General features: G+C 34.4%; 2 protein-coding genes across 4 annotated transcripts in view; one reads left to right on the forward strand and one right to left on the reverse strand.

Annotated features, from left to right (window-relative positions):
• IFT140 (intraflagellar transport 140) overlaps positions 1-21,303 on the reverse strand; it is a 211,361-nt gene that overhangs the window by 53,067 nt on the left and 136,991 nt on the right. The window lies entirely within an intron of this gene.
• Positions 1-21,303, forward strand: part of TMEM204 (transmembrane protein 204) — a 56,934-nt gene that overhangs the window by 15,504 nt on the left and 20,127 nt on the right. For both annotated transcript variants that reach the window (XM_074197173.1, XM_074197172.1), the window contains exon 3: positions 18,196-18,351. In XM_074197173.1, coding sequence (XP_074053274.1) covers positions 18,196-18,351 — 156 coding nt within the window. The remainder of the gene's footprint in view (positions 1-18,195; positions 18,352-21,303) is intronic.

The following is a 21,303-nucleotide window of genomic DNA, read 5'->3' on the forward strand; positions in this document are numbered from 1 at the left end:
ACTTTATATACTTTATATATATATATATATATATATATTTATATGAAGGTATAATCAGAATGGTGTTGTTTTATACCCATTCTAGTGATTTTCTGTCAAAAGAATTTTAGAAGCTTTACTATTTCCAGTCACCTCCTGGGACTATCCCTAAAAATGTTGTTGGTATTTTACTCTTTAGCATATGAAACATCAACTAGTGTTTGTATCTATTTTTCTTTATTCTTACTACATTCTGCTTCTATTTTCCCTCTCTTTCCTCTTTCCTCTGCCTGTCTTCTTCAGTCCACCAGAGGGACTCAGTGCTCCTCACTTTTTCTTTTTTCAGTCTACAAAGTATAATTTTTTTAAAAATCCAATTGAATTTTATTTCAATCCAATAAAAACCTGCCTTCTCTTCTTCCCCATTGAAAAAGAAAGAAAAATAAAATTCTTCCCAGGTGAGTCTTAACTGTAAGTACTGGAACTTAGGCATCTATACTTAATGTTGGTCAAAGAAAATGTGAAAGGAAAATGAAGGAATTTAGAAAGTGAACAAAGAAATAAATTTGATTAACTAATGTGAGTTCTTACTATTCTAAGTCTATGTATTCTAAGTAAATATTATTCTAAGTATATGTAAGACTAAAAAACTCATATCCAAATTAAAAGAATTCAATTCAATATAGGAGGTGAGGGAATATGAATGAAATATTATTCAGTTTCTGTTCTCAAGCAATTTACATTATATATGGAGGGATGTAACATATGCCAAATAAGTATAAAACAGAGTAAGGCATATGTGATGGGGTAAAGGAGAGATCAAGGCAAAGTATGCTAAGAAAACCTGAGGAAGGAAAAAATACTTTTGGCTGAAGACATACAAGAAGGTTTCAAGGCTTCAATAGGTAAAGATGAAAGAATCTCTTCTAGGCATGGAAGCAGGAGAGAGCTATTCAAGCTATTCAGTTTGGCTACAATACAGAGGGCTTGCTGAGAAATAAGTCTGGACAGATAGGTTTCAAATAGGAAATAGAGGAAAGCTTCAAATGCGAGATCATGTAGTTTGCATTTTATCCTAGAGGTAAAAGGGTATCCCTAATGAAAGGAACTGTGTACAGTGTTGACCTGCTCAAATAAGTCCAAGATCTTGTTTTCAGAAGAAAGGATGATTACTTGCTGTAATCTTATTTTAATCACAAATAATCTACTTAAGTGTAAGCCTAGAAATATCTTTAGAATTTTTTGTCATAAGAAGACAATGTTACTATAGTCAAATGAATACTTTAAATAGTATAAAATGTAATCCAGTTCAAACAGCACATGAGAAAAGCTAATATACCAAAAAAAAAAGGGATATTACTATATAAACTGACAACAGTTAAGATTTCAGTCAACTGAATTGAACAAATGTTCACTAAGGTCCTATGCCCTACATAAATTCATATGTGTAGATAGGGAATGTATATGTCTTATTTTTAGGTTATCTCTAATATGAGATAAAAAAAAATGAGTTAGAACAAGTCCCCTGCCCTTAAGAAGCTTATAGTTTACGAGAGGCATAAAGCTCTGCCACAATTATAATTCAAATATAAGCAGGAGAAAAGTCTGACTTCTGAGGAAGGGGGGTTGGGAAGAGAGCACATATCTAGCTGGGAGGAAATCAATTCAAGAAAGATTTATTAAAGGGGCGGCTAGGTAGCATAATGGATAAAGCACTGGTCCTGGAGTCAGGAGTACCTGGGTTTCAAATCCGGTCTCAGACACTTAATAATTACCTAGCTGTGTGGTTTTGGGCAAGCCACTTAGCCCCATTTGCCTTGCAAAAAAAAACCCTAAAAAAAATAAATAAAAGATTTATTAAGTTTGTCCCTCATGCCAGGTGACAAGACACCATTCTTTTGCTCAGAGTCTGACCAGCTGAGCACTAATGCTGAAGCTGCTAATAGTTAATAATCCTAAAGCAGTCCATGTTGCTGATCCCAGTAATCAATGGAGTAACTCTATCTTAGAAACTGGCTGGGGGGGGGGGGGGTGACAGTGTGTTAACAGTAGACAGCATGTTGAAAACTTTGATTTTTGGAAGCATGTGGAGAAAGAATTAAAATAGAACTTTGTCCAGATTGAATTGAATGCATGAGAATTACAGTGCCTTTTTCCACAAAGCAAATCCAGGTCTGAGGACAGTGATGAAGAGTTTGGTCAGGTGTGTCAGAAGCTGAGCTCCTAGCTGCCTTTGTGCAAGAGAGTGTTCTTGGGCGAGGGTGGCGGGGTGGGGGTGGGTGGAGAGGGAGGTACACAAGCAAACTGAGAAAATTAGGGAGTTGAAAAATGAGCAAGCGTACAGAATGAAGAAAATCTTTGTACCTGTGGCAAGACATCTAGGTGGAAAGTTTTGGCAATGATCCAGAACACAGGAACAGGGGATCAAGTGTAGGACTAAGGGACCCAATGATGCCCATTTCTTTTAAATATGACCTGTTTTAAGTGCTAGCATAAGAAAACAACATTTGAGTTAGAGAGAACTTGAAGAATTGGTAAGCTTTTGGCAGAGATGGAGGGGAGGACATGCAAGTAGAAGGAATGGTGTAAGCAAAGATGGTGAGGTGGGCTAAATAACAAAATTATATAAATTTAAAGTTGAGTAGCTCAGTTTAACTAGAATGTATAGAGGAGGAAGAGTGAGAAATAAGGCTGGATAGGTACATTTTGGGGCCATATTGTAAAAGTTCCCGCTGGTCATACTAAAGAGTCTGGATCTTATCCTATAGAGAGTAGGGAGAAAAAGATTTCAGAGCAAAGGGTGACCTGAGAAAGCTGTCAGTGTTGATGAGGGAGACAGGCATTCATTCATTCATAAAATAACCATTTATTAAGTGCTCACTTAAGCCAGACATTATGTTAGGTGAAGGTTAAAAGGTGAAAGATGAAAATGCAACAATCATTACATTTAGGAAGCTTTTAGAATCTGGTTAGAGACAACATGTAGTATTTATGAAAATACACACACTAAGTAAAAAAAAATCAAAACTCCTAGGACACCATTGGAAGTAAATTGATTCAGTTGTTCTAAAAAGTAATTTTGCAGATGGCATATATATATATATATATATGTATGTGTGTGTGTGTGTGTGTGTGTATACACACACACATATGTATATAGATATGTAGAAAGAGAGAGACCCCTGGAGAATCAACTAGAAAAATTAATCAAAAACAATTAGCAACTTTAGCCAAGCTGCAGGATATAAAGTAAACCTAAACAGATCATTAACAGTTTTGAATATTACCAACTAAACCAGAGGAGATAAAAAGATAAATTCCATAATTAGCCAATATAAAATACTTGGGAGTCTATCTGCCAAGACAAACCTAGGAACTACATTGACACAAATACAAAACACTTTTCACACAATTTAAAGTCAATCTAAGCATCTAGAAAATGTTAATTGCCCACAGGTAGACTAAGTCAATTTAATAAAAATGACAATACTATTTAAGTTAATCTGTTTATTCAGTGCCATGTCCAAGTACCCAAAATTGTTCTAAAATTCATCTGTAGGAACAAGATATCAAGAATATCAAGGGAATCAATTTAAAAAGATGGGGGGGGGGGGAGAAAGGACCCTAGCAGTACCAGATCTCAAATAGTACTACAAAGTTGTGATCTTCCAAACAATTTAGTGTGGGGTTAAAAAAAAAAAAGAAAGAGATTGGTTAGTGGAATAGGTTAGGTACATAACATACAGAAGCAAATGAGCAGTTACCTATGGTTTGATTAACCCAGAGTTTACAGGTATTGAGGCAAGAATTTACTATCTGACAAAAACTATTAGGAAAACTAGAAAATGTTGTGGTAGAAATTAGCTATAGATCAAACCTCCCACAGAATTATCAAGATAAGTTCAACATAGCTGCCTGATTTTCAGCAAAAAGGTTGCTACTATAAACAAATTAGTGCAATAGGGAAAAAATTAATTATGGATAGGGGAAGAATTCATGACCAAACCAGAGGCAGAGATGTTCATAGGAGGCAAAATGGATAATTTTGATTATATAAAATTAAAATTTTTGTAGAAACATAATCAACATAGTTAAAATTAAAAAGGCAGGAAACTGGAGGGAAAAAATCTTGTAGTAAATTTCTTTGATAAAGTTTTCATTTTAAAGATATATATAGGGAATTGAGTCAAATTTTTAAGAATTAAGAGCCATTCCTCAAATGATAAATGGTTAAAAGACATGAATAAAGAGTTTTCATAGAAATAAATCAAAGTTATCAATAATTGTAAATTAAGAGTATTCTGAAGTACCATCTCATACCCAATTAGATCAACTAAGGTGATAGAAAAGAAAATGATAATTGCTGGAAGGATATGAAAAAATTGGGACATTAATGCAATATTGGTGGAGTTATGAAATGATTTAACCATTCTGGAGAACAATTTGAAACAATGCCCCCAAAGCCAATAAATTATGTATACTTTTTAACCTAATAAATAAAGATTTTTCTAGGGTTATACCCTAAAAAGATCAAAAAAAAAAAAGAGGGAAAGGGCCAATATATACAAAATATTTATAAAAGCTCTTTTAATTTTAATGGTGGCAAAGAATTGGAAAATGAGGGAATGCCCATCATTTGGGGAATGGCAATAAGTTGTGTTGTATAAATGTGATGTTATAGTACTGTGCTATAAGAAATAATAATCAGAAAAACCTGGGAAAACCTCTGTGCTTTAAAAAATAAATATCAATTTAAAAAAAGAATAAGACAAAAGGGGAAAATCACTATAAATAAATAATAATAGAGAAATTTCTGCTCTATGGACAGGGCTAGAGCTTTTGTGGTGAAGATTTTATCAGCATCCTCCTTCAGTACTGTGAGGACACCAATTTCCCTCAAGAGGCTTTACCTTTTGGTTCAGGAATCTGACTTGGTCCAGGAACTCTTCCACTTGATCTAGAAATTCTTTAAAGTTCACTAAGAGGAAGCAGATGGTGCAATGCCTCAGAAACTTACTTAGCTTACTCTCTGTTTGCCTCAGTTTTCTCAACTATAAAATGGGGAAAAGAGCACATATCTGGCAGGGTTGTTACGAGGATCTGTTGAGAAAATATTTGTAAGGAGCATTTAGCACAGTGCCTACTTCATGAACTCCCATAATACCACTGCTCTAGTCATATTCCTGTCCAGGAAACCCCTTCTCCTTGCTCAGATTTGGTTACCTTCTCACTTTGTCTCATTTACTTGTTTAGTAAGTTATAGATTAAAGACATTGAGGTAGTTGAGATATTGAGGTAATGCATCCTAAAATTCATTTTATTTATTTTTTCTATTTTTAAAAAAATATTGATCTCTTTTATACTTATCACCTTCATTTTTAAATATGCCTCCCCTACCTAGCAAGCCTTTCATCTTTTGTCATAAGAGGGGATTAAAAAGAAAATCAACTATGGTTGATATGTGTTCTGTCCCACACAGCCCACAGTTTCCCACTACTCCAAAAAAGAGAATTTTTTTGAAAAAAAAAAAAAGTTTTTCACCTCTTCTTTGGGGTCACGTTTGTGCTTTCTATTTATTATATTCATGGTATGTATTGTTTCCCTGATTTTGATCCTTTACTCTTCATCAGCTCATATAATTAATTCTTCCCATTTCTCATGATACAATGATATTCCATGACATTAATGTGCCATTATTGGTGAAGCCATTTTCTAATTGATGAGGATCTACTTTATTTCCATTTCTTTGTTGAAATAAAAAGAACTGCTATGAATATTTTCCTGAAATACTAGGCCTTCTTTTCTGTTTTTGACCTTTTGGAGATAGGCTTAGTGGATATTGCAGTTATTTCAAATTGCTTTCTAGAATTGTTGGACCAATGATCAATTCCTAGTACAAAATTTAATCTAAATGGTGTTGCTCTTATTTTGTGTGGTACCTTTTCATCATCTGGACAGGCTAAAGAGCCTCAGACTCCTTGTCTCTGAGGAGACAGAAATACCTCCAAGCAATTTTCAACTTTTGCAGTGCAGAGAATGATAAAAGTTACTTTATAGATGTATGATTCAGAAAGGAAAAGCAAGCAGTCCATTTTGTGTATTTTTAATTGTTAAATATATCCTATGATCAATGGATTTTCTTTAGCAAAGTTTAGAAAGCACCCAAAGGGCTATGTTTTGTTTGCATCAGTCCAACAAGTACTAGTTCTGAGTTTGTAATTCTCCGTAAATGGCCATATTTAACAAAAAATGGCCTCACTGAAATGAAATAATTTAAATTCATTTCCTGCAGCCCATACATTCACAGGATCATTTTGGCTAACCCTCTCATTTCACAGATTTGTAATGGATCAAGAGGAGGGAAGTGATTCAGCCAGTGTCACACATGCTCCTTTAAAGCAGGATTCAAATTCAGGTGTTTCTGATTCCACTACACCATGCAGCCTCTCTTTAACTTATGCTACAATTACAAGAAAAAAGAAATGGGGAGGTCTGTAGATCGTAAAGAGGCTGTGCGATATAGCAAAAAGAACTGTGGATTGGAGGCAGAGGACTTTTTTGGTTTTGATTTCTTGTTCTCTTTCACTCTGTATAAAGTTGGGCAATTCAAGTCAACAAACTTTCATTAAGTACCTACTATAGAAGCCATGGAGTCAGGTGCAAATTGACCTCTGAGATTTTAGGGTTTTTTCATCTCTAAAATAAGAGTGACAATGCTGCATTAACTACTTTAGAAGTCAGTAATCTGGAGAGTACTTTGTAAACAGTCAGTCCTCCAGGATCTCCATTTCTCAGGCCTTATCTCCTCAATTAGTCCAGAATGCTCTACCTCCCACTTCCTGACCTCCTTCCTCTCCTTGACCTCTATGTTAGCTCTTCCACTTTACCCTGTAAACATTTTGTTTGAACAGAGTCCTCCATTAGACTGTGTGCTGTTCAATCACAGGGATGTCTTTAGTGTTTCTTTGTATTTCCCTGTGCTTTGGTTGGCATATAGTAGGTACTAATAAATGCTTGTTGATTGTAATTTGCCTTGACTCTTAGATCCCACCTCTAGGATTCAGTAAATGGGTTTTGGAGAATTGTTAGTCGTCATCTTCTTTTGAGAAGTCTCTCTAGTCCTCAAATAGACATGCCCACACTGTAGCTCTGAGTCCACAATGAAGACCTCTATAAATGTGAACTATCATATCAACATTGTCCCAAAGACTTAAGTGTATTTAGGTGAAGCATCAAAAAGGCCCAAGTAACAAGTAAAAAGGGATAATGGAGGCAAGGAGATGCTGTTTCTTGTCTCAAGAGGTGTGACTGGCTATCCCACTGAAGGCCTAGCTTCAGCTCCTTCATCTGGTATAATTCTTCGCTTCATTTAAAGTCCATTTCAGATGGCACTTCCCAAGAGTCTTTCCCAATTCTTTGGCTGACAGTGTTCTTTCCATTCTCAAATTACATTATAACTATATAGTTAAAATAAATGTTGTTTCCCAGAATGCCACTTAATCATTTTGTCTTTGAATCCTTCAGCATCTCAAACATACTAGAGCAATTTGGTTGAAACACAGATTGAACAAAGACAAATGGCATGAATTAAGTCTGGAAAGGTATAGGCTGAAGCCAGCTGTGAAGGGCTTTGGATTCTATAGACAATATGGAACCACTAAAACTTTTTGAGAAGGGGAGTGACATAGATGGACTGAAGATTGAATTTTGTAGCCAAATGGAGAATTTTGAAGAGGAAATGAATTTGTTAACCGTTCTAACAAAATGTACATTTTGCTAAATAAAAGAGAATAATGAGTTGAAATGATTTTTCTTTCTCTCAAACAATCTGAATATTTAGACCATAAGTCATACATAAAGAAATCAGTCAACAAATATTAAATATCTACTATGTGCTTCACAAATATAGAAATGTGAGCTAGTTTCTGCTCTTAAGAAATTTATATTCTACTCCCCTTATGAAAGCATAGTTTAATTGTGAACCAAGTACCCAAGAAGAAATAACTTTTTTGAGTGCTACCTAAACCTCTAAAATGAAAGAAATGTCATTCCTGATTAAGAAGGTGAAGCCTCATGGAAAAGAAGATAAAATGACATTTATTACCATTTATCTAACTGTTCTGTTTAATTAAGAATAAAGAATACAGAAACAATATGAATACATGTCCTATGCCATATATCAGTATTCCTATTCTTATTTATATTCATACAAACTGAGTAAATCTTATATGTATGTAGATTTTTGTGAGGAGTCTGAAATGATTCTCATTGGTCCAATAAATAACGGAGTGACATATGGTGTTATTTGGGAGAGACTTGTGAGAGAAAATGGAAACAGCTGAGTAAAAGATAGTTGGAGCTCAGAACAGGATAATCAGAACATCCACAAAGTAGTTCTAAAATACAATGTGAGATAATCCTTACTTCATAGTCTTCATGGGCAAAAGAATGCTAGGACAGAAAGAGGCACAAGGCTGGGCTTGTAACTATGTGACTTTCACAAGGGTTAACTATAAACCCTTGTCCATCCTCAGCATAGGATTCGTTTAAACTCATTTTCACCATGAAATATAGAGTAGAGTCAAGGGAAATTTTTATGTGGCTCAGTGAGAACTTAACAAATGAGGCTTTACAGAAGTGGCAGAAATGACAGTTTAGGCAATGCTAATGAACCCTGCCATTTGTTCTGCCTTTTGGTCAGGAATACAACAATCTTAAAAGTTCTGAAAAGGTCCTGAAGAAAAGTGAACATTACCTGCATCTGAAAGAGAACAGATTTTCCTAAGAAGCACTTAGTGACATATAATATACACTTATTAGGGTTAAATATTTACCATACTGACACATGGGTTACTTGAATGACTAGTCTAATTTCAACTATCCAGCAAACTGCAGACAATGTCAATGTTTTTTGAGTTTTATTTTTCTAAATATCTCTGAGCAGTCAACAAAGGTGTCATTGAAGTTCTTTCTGATTTGAAGAAATTCTTACCCAATGTGTTTATTCTTATTTTGATATACTCTCACAAATTTGGTTATTTGTCTCTTGGCCCAAAGCAAATTAGACACAGAAAATCAAAAGGTGGGTAGTGTTGCTAGTGGTATTGACAGGATCAAAAAATAAAAGCTAATAGTCTGAAAGTGAGAAAAAGATAGAAAAACTATAAAAATAGGATCTTTGATTTCAAAAAGCAAAACATTATGGATCCATTTATTGTAGTGGCAAATACTTGTACATATTTCAGTAATCTCTGAGAGCTACATTGTATTGTAGATCTGTCCCAGAATGCCAATCCTGAGTTGTCTGTTAGGTTGTGTAGAGTCAATTTGAAAAAGCAGAAAAATAGGTAGTATGTTATAGAAAGATTTACATTAGTATGGTTAAATATGTAGAAGTTTTGATGATTAAAAAGCTAAGTTTATGTTATGTAAAAAATTCACTTATGTGGAACATCTCTTTCCTTAAATGATGCCAGATAAACAAGATGTTGCTCTATTAGATACACAGTCCCTCATCATTAAACTTTTAATCTTATTGCAATTGAATGAACAAATTGTAATAACCAATGGATGATAAAAGAACACTAACTGTAACAGAAACATTAATAACTTTGAAAAATATATTTGAGTTGGGAAAACTTGGAAAAGATATAGATATAGAGATGACATAGAGATATAGAGGTGATAGCTAAAAGTTGTGAGAGAAGAGAAAGAGACCATAGATTGAACTTTCCAGACTGGCCATTTTTATAAGGTAGGAAAAGAAGTGAAAACAGGTCAGAGAGAGAAGAAGCAGGATAGTTTAGTGTCACTGAAGGGAAAGGAGGAACATTTAAGGAGATGGTGGATTGTTGTGTTGAGAACTGCTGAGTCAAATCCTATGCAAATTGAAAAAACTTGATTTGACAGACATCCTTCATGATTTTACATACATCAATCACATTCCTTCTCAGTCTTTATCTTTCCAGACCCCAAAATTATAATATTTTCAATACTCATATGGTGACAGTCTTTCCAGTTCTTGGCTGTTCTCCAGCTCCATTATTCCTTCCGTCATGTGTGGCAACCAGAACACAACAATGTACACAACATTCCAGATGAAGGTATACTGTCATTTTGAACAAGGATAGAATAACATTTTCCATTTTATACTCAATAATACTCTTCAGAATTCTGTTTCCCTTTTGGCTACTGAAGCACAATAAAACAATAAATTCAGAGAACAGATTATGATAATTCTCCATGATGATTCTCTTCTAAGTTACAATTAAGCTCAGGGTCTATTAGTTCAGTGGTCGCCAAAGAGGAAATGTTGGTCTTATCTCAGAGGGCCATGAACTGACTCCAAAGGGTATGTGGTTTATGAATCAGAGGGTGGAAGATAGGTTGTATCCAACCTTTGCTGGGATAGCCAATTGAGGGGTTATCTTCAACATAACTACAACAACCCTTATACTCCAATAATGCCAGATTCTTCCTCCTCCCTCTGCTGTGCAATTGTGCAAACTCTCAATTTCCCCTTTTCTGAACTTGAGATTCATCTCTGAGGGTCTTTGATATACACAGCAGCAGATAGGAGGGTGCCAATGAAAAACTTCATCCTTATCTTTTAAACCCTAGATCAAGGGCAGTGTAATCTGTGAGTAAAAACCCTGCCTTCTCTACTCATTTTGGGTAGAAAAGAGTAAGACACACAGGATGAGCAGGCATGGGAGGACTGTAATCTGTATCACAGATGATCATAACATTCCCCTTTCTGCTAAATCTACTCCTCTTCCAAACTTCCCTGTTGATGGTGATGATGATGATGATGATAGTTGTCTTTTGTTTTTTCGAAGAAGACCATAACTTCAGGGAGGTGATGCCATGATAAGCACATGAACTGAATTTGAGTGAGGGAGTATTCTGCTAAGTCTCAGCCTCACTTCCTCCTAGGGAGTCATCTGGGTCCAGTGGCCAGATATGGATCAGGATGACTGATTAGGAGATGAGCCTGGATGTGAGGCAATCAGATGAATTAAGCAATTTGCCCAAGGTCACACAGCTATTAAGTGTCTGAGGTCACATTTGAACTCAGGTCCTCCTGACTCTAGGACCAATGCCCTATCCACTGCGCCTCCCAGCTGCCCTAAACTTCCTTATTACCTTCCACTCAGCCAAGTTCTCACAATCTCAGTATCATCCTTAACCCATCTATCAATCCTTGTTTCTACTACATATTGTCCTTATCTGGCTCCTCTCTACTCCAAAGACACCAACTCAAGTTCAACCCCTCCTCACTTTTCTCCTGGACAATTTTGAAAGCTTCTTAGTTGGTCTCTCTGTCTCGGGTATTTTTCCTCTCCAATCTTTCTTCCATAGAGCTGCCAAAGCAATTTTTCTAAAGCACAGGTCTGACCATGTCATTCTCCTCAATAAAACCCCATGTTTGGTTTATTGACTTCTGGATCAAATATGATTTCATTTTTCTCTTGTCTTTTTAGTTTCTATTTTTTGTGTGAAAGTTTTATAATGTACATAATTATTAGTAAAGTAGCAATACATATAACCCATAAATAAGAAAATATAAACATAAACAAATATATAAAACACATACATAAAAATATATACATTGTATATGTGCAAAAAAATTGCTCTTGGGGTATATGATGAAAAAGGTTTGATAATGCTATAATATCCTATAGTTTATATATTTTCACCCTAAATATATTATATTGAACACACTGAAACTCATCTGCTTTTTTTATCCACTCCTCAATCCTAAACTAAACAGATTAAACAGATTAAAAACATGCTAAAAAGATAAAAAACCCCATTCACCTGATATTTTCCTACTCAAAATGGCTTAGTGTGGCTACTTCAATGTGTAATATCAACTTCCAGATAATTTGTAAAAATGCTAACTGAGGTCAATCCAAGACCAAATCCCTGGAGAACTTCACTGTTTATTCATTCATTCATTCATTCATTGGTTTTTTAGGTTTTTGCAAGGCAAACGGGGTTAAGTGGCTTGCCCAAGGCCACACAGCTAGGTAATTATTAAGTGTCTGAGACCAGATTTGAACCCAGGTATTCCTGACTCCAAGGCCGGTGCTTTATCCACTACGCCACCTAGCTGGCCCTGTTTATTCATTTAAAAGAAGTACTATTCCTCCTAAACTTTGTTTCTTATCTAGTCATATAATTCCCTATAAAAAATTATTCCCTCCAAATCTAGGGTGACTAAATTTCAACTGAGGTCCTAGCCTTTGGTATTGAATTTTTTATCAAAGTTTTTTCAAAACAGTTTTTTTCAAAAGCTATAAAAATTACAATCAAACCGAGAGAAACTTGAATGAACTGATGCAAATTTAATGAAGCAGAACCATGAGAATAACTGACAGTTCAACAATAATGAAAAGGTAAACAACTTTGATGGACTTATGAATGTTAATCAATGATATGATAAATCATGATTTCACAAAACTGATGATGAAACATGCTTCTGATATTCTGGGAGAGAAGTTACAGAATAGAAGTACAAAATGAGATAAACATTTTCAGACAGTGAAGATGTGGATTCTTTTGATAATTTATGCTTATTTGTTACAAGGAAAGGTTTCTATTTAGGTAGGAAGTTGTGGGGAAAAAGGTAATAAAGCATTGCTATGATACAAAAAAAGAGAGAAAATTAATGGAATATATTAAAATACAAAAAAGTTCAAAAGGGACAGACAAGCAGGGCAGTTTTTATTGCCTTTCATTGAAATTTGAAATACACTTAAAATGTAAATTATATATAACAGAAGAACAGAAGTTCATTGTTTTGTAGAGAATTTGTCATTCTTTGAATACTGAAATATTCATGCTTGTTATCTGTTAAGCTCATAATAATAAAGACTAAGTGAAAAAAATTGACATTTACAGATCCTTCTTTTGGCTACACTCATATTTAGACACTCAATTCTAATAACATAGTTATAAAAAGAAGCCAATTTCAAATTTGAAGTGAACTGATTTGACAAAGAAAAAGTTTATTATTACAAAATTTATCCTATCATATAAAATACCAAATAATTCTTACCCTACCCCTACCTGAGATCATTTCAATTTCTCAAACCCCTGAAATTCACAAACTGATGTGAGAAGTTTAGTTAGATTTCTTTCTGACATTCCACTGAGGAATACAGTTTTGATGCAGGCTAAGCAACAAAAAAGAGTAAACAATTTTGGAGAGGGCATTTATAGGGATTGTTTTGAATAACCAGATAGTACAGAGGGCATTTGTGCCACAAAGGACTAAAGAAAGGGAGCCATTGTGTGAAAGAGAGGTCAAAAAAGAAGGTAGAAAGGCTTTAGAACTCTTCCTTAAGCTATTTCTATTTTATAAATCCTCAATTTTTCTACCTTGATGAAAAATTTCATCTTAATCAGACCATACCCAGTAATAAAAAGTAGATTTTTTAAAAAATTTCCTTAAATTAGTTTTTCTTATTTTCTTAAATTATATTTAGTATAAGGTTATCATTGAAGAAATATAATATTAGAAAAAGAGCTATATTGGTTAGATAGTGAAAATGAGGGAGGCTGGGTGAAGTGGAATACACTGTGGTCCCTCCTACTGGGGAGCCTAGTAGCGACCTGGGATTCCTCCAATTAGGGAGGTTAAAGTTAGTGGATCCCTTGGACTCAGGAATCTTGAAGTAGGGCTAAAGTCAATCAGATGTCTGCTCTAAGACTGGCAGCAGTATTCTGAGCCCTTGAGAGGAAGGTGACCAAGGGAGAAACCAGGCTGCCTAACAAGAGGAAATGTGGGCCCAGTAAGAAACTGAGCATTGTTGATCAAGTATGGGTCCAACTCATGTATTTCTACACTAGGAGACTTAATCTCAAAAAAAAGAGAAAAATGTATGATTAAAAAAAAGAAAATGAAAGAAAAATGATATGTTCCATAATATGTTTATGTGTTTCATTCATGATTTCAAGAGGTCTTAGAGCAGTTGCCTCCAAACTGGGCAATGTAATATGGTTCTCTGGAATTCAGGAAGAAAATATTAGAATTTCTATTTATATCCATTTTTACCTTAAAATGATTTTTTTACTAATATTTACTACACTAATTGTCACTGACGCCTTCACTTAGTCTTTAAGTCAAATAGTTATGTATTATGTATGACATATGAGTTACCCTAGATGAAAAGTAGGAACGCTATGACAAAGAGAGATTGATAATGGAGCCTTCATTGATTTTTTCACTTCCAATATATTTTGGTGTATTTCACAGTTTACAAATGACTGAGTACAGTGTGGATATATATGTATTATATTAGCTAGTTTTTAATAAACTAAACTTCAAAGAATGGTCAAGTGACCTAGAGAGTCCAGAAGACAATACTGATGTGAGCAGGGTTGAAAGTAAGAAAATGGTAAAACCCTCTATCTATATTTATATTATAAAGAAAAAACAAGTCAGTTAAAAAACTCAAAATTATCAAGTCAATTATTAGAAATATGGATTGATATGTACTGTTGGAAATGTTGAACTTTGCTGAAAATGGATATTGAGCCTTAAGATATAAGTAATAGTGTAAAGTCATTTTGATTAGCAAGACATTGAAACATTGAATTTTTTATTATATATATATACATATATGTATATGTATATGTATATGTATATATATATATATATATATATATATAGAGAGAGAGAGAGAGAGAGAGAGAGAGAAATTCATATATGTATACTTTACAAACCAGGAACAGAATCATCTATCCTATTTAAAAATCTTCTAAATAAAGCATTTCCAAAGGTTTTAAAACCATTTGTAAAAATATAAAAATGCAATTATTTTCCAGTTTAGAAGAACAAATAATTAACATCTAAAGATATGAAAATTTATGAGCAGTATTTCAACAAAATCTTTACATAGTAGATGAATGAGATTAAAAAATGAGTATCGAGGCAGCTTGATGGCACAGTGGATAGAACACCAAGCCCTGGAGTCAAGGAAGGAGGACCTGAGTTCAAATGTGACCTCAGAGACTTAATAATTGCCTAGTGACTTGGGCAAGTCACTCAAAACCCCATTGCCTTAAATAAAAGAAAAAATTTAAAAAATCAATATCAATATTTTATAACTACATCCAACAATGTACTTCTTTCATTTGATTCTACATGTCTTTGTGAGGTTTCATTCTGTTTTAGTTTTACCTTTAGCTAATAGTCAACAAGTATCAAAATAAATTAATCTTAGAACCAGGCTTCTAAATTCTTCAATCAAAGCATTAAATGAAGATTTTCCAAAAATGTTGATGCTTATTTAACAAAATTTCATTAAAATAATAATATTTAAATAGTTTTTATACTGTTAATGAAACTTAATTTTTTAAGAATACTATTTATTTCATCTTCATATTATCTTTTAAATTTCTATTTTTGCCTATGATTTATAAAAATATTGGGGGTTCATTCATTTTCTTGATAGGAGCAATTTTTAAAAATTGGAAAACATGAATCTAGAGGAAGGCCCCCTGTAGTTCTGTGTAGGTATCCTGTGGAGGATTTATGGGAAAGTCCAGACAAGATGAGAAAGCATAGATGGGATACAATTTGTTCAGCTAGAAAGATTGCTTACATACATGAGATTACAAATCCATCAAAACAGATATCATATTGGAAAATATGATAGCTTAATCAAGTGTTATTTATCATCATTCAACCAACATTTTTCAATTATATATATATATATATATATATAAAATATATATAATGTGTTTTATTGAATAGATAGGGCATTGGGACATATCAAGAAGAGTAATCCCTTCTTTAAAACACATTACATTTCAGTTAAGGAGATAAGAATAATGTAAAGAGATAAATATAACAGTATGAAACAGTATGAGTCTTAAGTAAATTTTCTAGGCAGTATATGCTCTGAAATTTCTGAAGAGAAAGATCTTTGTGGATTGATATTGTCAGCAAAGTGAAGCAAAATCTATATAAGCAAACAAGAAGATGTAGAAAAAACATTATAGAAAGGAAAATTATATAAATAAAGGTACTGATGAAAAGGTTTCAAATTAACTTTCACAAAGTGTAAGGTGTTTTTTTTTAAATGTGCAATGAGGAAAGGAAAAAAAAGCAACAACGTGAAATTTGAAGAAGGATTACATCATCTTGCCAAAAATTTATTTTAAAAATTACCAAAAAATGGCAAAAAAATTATCAGGTGAAAAGAACAGAAAAATCACAAATGCATAGATACTTATCAAGTCTTTTCTGGATTTTACTCATACCTTGTAGTAAGTTATTCTGAAATTTGGTCTTCATCCCCAAATCTTAGGCCCTCAAAAGTATTTGTGAAACATTTCTGGGGAAACTGTCTCCTAAGACAACAATCTAGACTACTCCTTTGAAGAGTGGTGTTTTTCTTTGGAGAATTTTGCAAGTGAAATAGTTTTAAATTTCTTTGCTTTGATTCAGCTCACAAAACCTATTTCCTAAGGTTCAGTAAAGAGGAGAGTTGCATGGAAACTCTATGACACAAGAAGGGACATCAAGACCCTGCATTACACAGCTTCTGGTCACTACTACTGGACTCGGAAGGTTACTAGAAATCAGTTTAAACCTGGCCAAATGCTAACTTTTCAGTGGGAGCATTTACACCTCAGAAATCCGTAAACAAACCAGGGCTTAATTTATAGTTAATAGGCTCTACATTTAAGAAAGTGCTAATAGTATAGATTAAACTTAAAAGTGTGTCATGGCTACACTTTGGGGGAGGACCAGTTGCTAAACATTGATGGTTACCCCCATGGAACCCTTAGTTTGTGACAATGGTTTGTAGCCTCTTTCCTTACTCTATCATTTTGGCAAATATTTTCACTTTGAGTTCCTTCTGCAAAAAAGGCAACTTGGTGGTACAGTGTGTAGAGCACTGGCCTTGGAGTCAAGAGGATGGGAGTTTGAATTCAGCCTCAGTTACATGCCACTGTGTGACCTTGGACAAGTCACTTAACTCTGCCCTGCATCCAGGGCCATCTCCAGTCATCTGATTCATATCTGGTCACTGGACCTAGATAACTCTGTAGGAGAAAGTGAGACTGGTAACATAGCACAGCATCCCCCTCACTCAAATCCAATTCAAGTACTTGTCATGGCATCACCTCCCTGATGACATGTTGTTCTTTGAGAATGAAGGACAAATACCATCATTGTGCAAACCACTGTTGCCAGGGAGGGCTAAGAAGTACAGTCCCTGAAGGAACCATGAGGACCACGCTCCTCCCTGCACCCCACATTGCACCAAACTGACCTTCCTCCTGCTCCTCATAGCTTCGCTTTGCCCTTCCTTACTCCCAGGTTCCTTTCAGGCTCAATTCAGGAGCCCTCTGCTGCCCAGGAACTTTCCTGACATACCTAACTAACTGATCCTCTCTTCCTCTTGAAGTTATTTTGTATTTACTCTGTATAGGCTTTAACTCTATCTATATCCTTATTGTATTTCCAAATAAAGAGTAAGGTCCATGAGGACAAACTGTTCTGTGTTGTTGATTTCCCTCAAAGCTGGCCATGGTGCCTCACACTGAGTAGGAATTTAATAAGTGCTTTTTGTATGGCACTGAATTGAATCCTTTAGACTTGGGCAACATTCTGTTTTCCTTTCCAATTTCCTATTTGAAATTGGGTTCTCCTGTACTTTCAAGGGAAAGTGCTTGGTCATCACGGCATAACAGTTGTGATTTTATTAAATCTTGATAAAAATAATAAAAATGAGCTATTCCAAGGTATGGTAGATAAGAAAGTAACTGAGAAGAGGCGACAATGTCGAGTGCTTATTGAAGGTTATTAGAGCAAAGGTCACTGAGCAGAGACACATTGGTGGAATAAATTGTGAATGCTCCACTTCCAGAATACTGCTTATTTTATTACAGAAATGTGCTTTGATAGTACCACTTGATGTAATGGAAAGGATCTTCAACAGATTTCACATGATAGAAGGGAAAGGGTTTTGAAAAGTATAAGAAACTATGAAAACATAAGATGTTAATATTGTTTTCAAAAGCATAATAATGAATTGGAAATCAAAATAATTATTCAGAGATGTAGTAAAGGTGCAGAACTTATTTAGAACTTTGTGAGGCCAACAATATTGAATTATTTCATCCAGTATTTCAGTCTGAGACCCAGTCTTTGGTCTAATATAGTCCTCTTTTCTTTTGGTGTGTCTCTCACAGTGCAGTTTGATATGATGCGGGCCTGTAACCTGATTGCTACTGTTGCCCTCACCGCAGGACAGCTCATCTTTGTCTTGGGGCTGATGGACTTGCCCATCATTTCACAGGACACCCAGTGGTGGGAGGAAGCCATTGCTGCTGTATTCCAACTTGCAAGTAAGTACCTTACTTGAAGATAAGGCAGGAATTGCAAACTACTTAATTCTGCAGTAATGAATGAATAGATTTGACCCATTCAGGAAAGGAAACTACTAGAAGTCTAAAATGAATCACTCTGGAAATAATGAAAGGTATGAAAATAATTTCCAGGATCCTGACTAACTTGAGAAACCCTCTTCAAAAGAGGGTCAGAATGTTGATACCTTTGAAAGTAGCCACTGCAGAAAGGGACACAACAAATTCTATATCATATTAGGACTGATGGAATTAATTTGGTCATTTGTCAAATTTACATAGTCTTTAGTTTCAGAATGGGGGGGAAAAAACCACTTCAGAATAGGAAAAAGTGGAAGAAATTCCCTGCATTGCCATTTCTCTAACAGAGAAGAAGTGATTTTTCTTTTATCAATGAGAAATTCCCTGGTAAAGAGTTTGTGTAACATTAAAATAGGTGTGTTCTCCTTTTTTGGCACAATAGTTTTTTTGGGGGGGGTTTTTTTTTTTTTAGTCCTTGAAATAGGAAGAATCATTTCAGGGTAAAGAGATTGAAGGGGATAGCCAAGGAAGAGCACAGTGTTCAAACCTAGAAAGTTTAAGATACTTTCCCTGGGTTTGGTATGTCTATCTCCTTTAATGGCCCCACCATCACCCCCTGAAACTCAATAGGTCTGTTTTGCCCACAAAGGAAATGCATTTTGGCCCTCTTTAGACTTGTTGTTTCATTGACAAACAGTACAGTGGACAGCCATGTGCCTTTCTTCTATCAAACTGCTAATTTTAGATTGAGGTTTTTTTCCTGTGCTGGAGTCTGTTTTAAACAGAGTTAGAGAGAGACTGAAGGGCGCCAGGATATCCCGTCACAGGAGAAGGAAATGCCTGCTATTACCTGTTATGCAAGCTGAACCTTGAAATCCCTAGTGCTCGGGTGGGGAGATGGGGGAAGGGCTGGAGAAGAAGAGTTGGAAGTGATTAATAAAATGTTAATAAAAATAGGAAGAGAGGAAAAAATACTTCACCATGAAATAAGTAGACTGAAAAAAAACCCTAGAAGGCTATAGGAAAGTTACAAGCCTCACAAATAGTTGACAGGATATCTTCAGAGATTTCTTAGGAGAACTTGAGGAAGGTAAAGTTAACCATCAAAGATGACTCCATTTGAGTTACATTAGTGTCTCTCCATTCACTGGAACTTCTTTTTCATACAGAATTATCTATATGTCATTTAAATATATCCTAAGAAAAGTTCTTTCTCTTGTGAACTAGATGGAAGCAACTACTATGTATGGTTATGAGCATACTCTTATTTGACATTTAATGTATGATAAATATAACATAACTGAATTATATTAACTTTGTAGGTACACATATATTCTCTCTTCCCAATTTATAACCTCTATGACTACAGTTTTCATGAAGGCAGATCAGTATCTTAAACCTATCTAGAATAATCTTGCACATAATAGTTACTCAATGAATATTTGTTGTCAATAATTTTTAAAAACCTATAGAAGAAAAGAATCACACAAACCAATATTGATTTCTGCCTCATAATATTTGTCAAGAAAAACAAGAAGAGTAGGCAATTACATTTATGACTAGTTAATAGCCTGTAGTCCTCCAATGTGTTGGTTACAAAGTGAAGCCCATATTTAATGGAGGAGCCTCAAACTAGAGCTCATCAAATGTTTTTCCTACTTGATCACTAAGAAAAGGGATAGGCAACCTTCTCCAGTGATAATAATCCTTCCATCATTATCCCTAATTCTAATATTTGGGTTTACTTTATTCATATATTTCATGATTTTAAAAATTTTAATCATGTCTTCTTTTAATCGTTGATTTTAAATATAGGAAGAGGTTTTTCAAAAACCCCAAAAACCTCTTGTGGTAGTTCCTCAGTTCCTCTGGATGATTACAATTTTTTTCTCTAAAATTTTTCCAGTTTCATGAATTTTCTAGATGTACAGTTTTTAGAAAGAACTATGAGCACTTAAAAAGTATACATAAAGGTAGAATAAGATTTTATGTTTCATGATTGACAGTATGCAAACCTTTCTTGACTCTTCTGGTCAAAGTGGTACGGTGGGCCATTCTCTTCAGGAACAGTCTAGTACAACTCTTTATTTGCTTTTAAGAGTTGCAAATGATCGTTCAACATTCTCTATGCTAGAAGTATAGTTTGGATTATTTTTTCCCTTATGGCACTGCCTTATAACTGCTGATAATGAAACTTGCTAGCCAGCTTTCTGCCCAGTAAAACATTTTGTGAGACCTTAAAAAGAAGTTCAGATTCATCAGCTTGGCATCATGTTAATCAGAAGTCAGTGTCAGCTATAAATTTCAAGATTCAGTTGTAAATACTTCCTTCTTTTAAATGTTCATACAACCAAACCTCACATCATTCACTAAAGGACATCACTTTCATATTCCTTTATACAAAGAAGTACTTTATCCCTATTTTCTCTTTCTCCCACCCAGTCTCCTGTCCTAAAAAAAATACCTTTCCCAATTCCACAACTTTATTTTTAATAGTCTTTAGTGTGAATACATTTCTAAGGCTTTTTACAAGTTAAGATAAATAATGTGTACTGATTCTTTCTTCCCCACAGCAGAAAGACTTGGTTCATATTATGTAATAGACTGAAAAATAAAAAAAAAATTATTTTTCTCATCTTAATTGAACCAGCAAGTATAACTAGGGATTTCTTGATCTCCACTCACTAACTAAAACTCTGTTTATTATACATCACAAGTTCAATGAGGTTTGCAGAATCCGCATCTGCACATGTTCGTGAAGAATTTTATACATTTTATTTTCTGTTTGCTCTTTATATTTTGTTTTACTAAATTTTGATCACATTTTCTAAAAACTTCCTTTAACTACCAACTGCATTTTTTTCTCTCCCAAACATTCTTGGCATTTTTGAGTCTTAAATAGTTGCCATAAAT

This window comes from Macrotis lagotis, chromosome 8 (genome assembly GCF_037893015.1).
Source record: "Macrotis lagotis isolate mMagLag1 chromosome 8, bilby.v1.9.chrom.fasta, whole genome shotgun sequence".
NCBI lineage: Eukaryota > Metazoa > Chordata > Mammalia > Peramelemorphia > Peramelidae > Macrotis > Macrotis lagotis.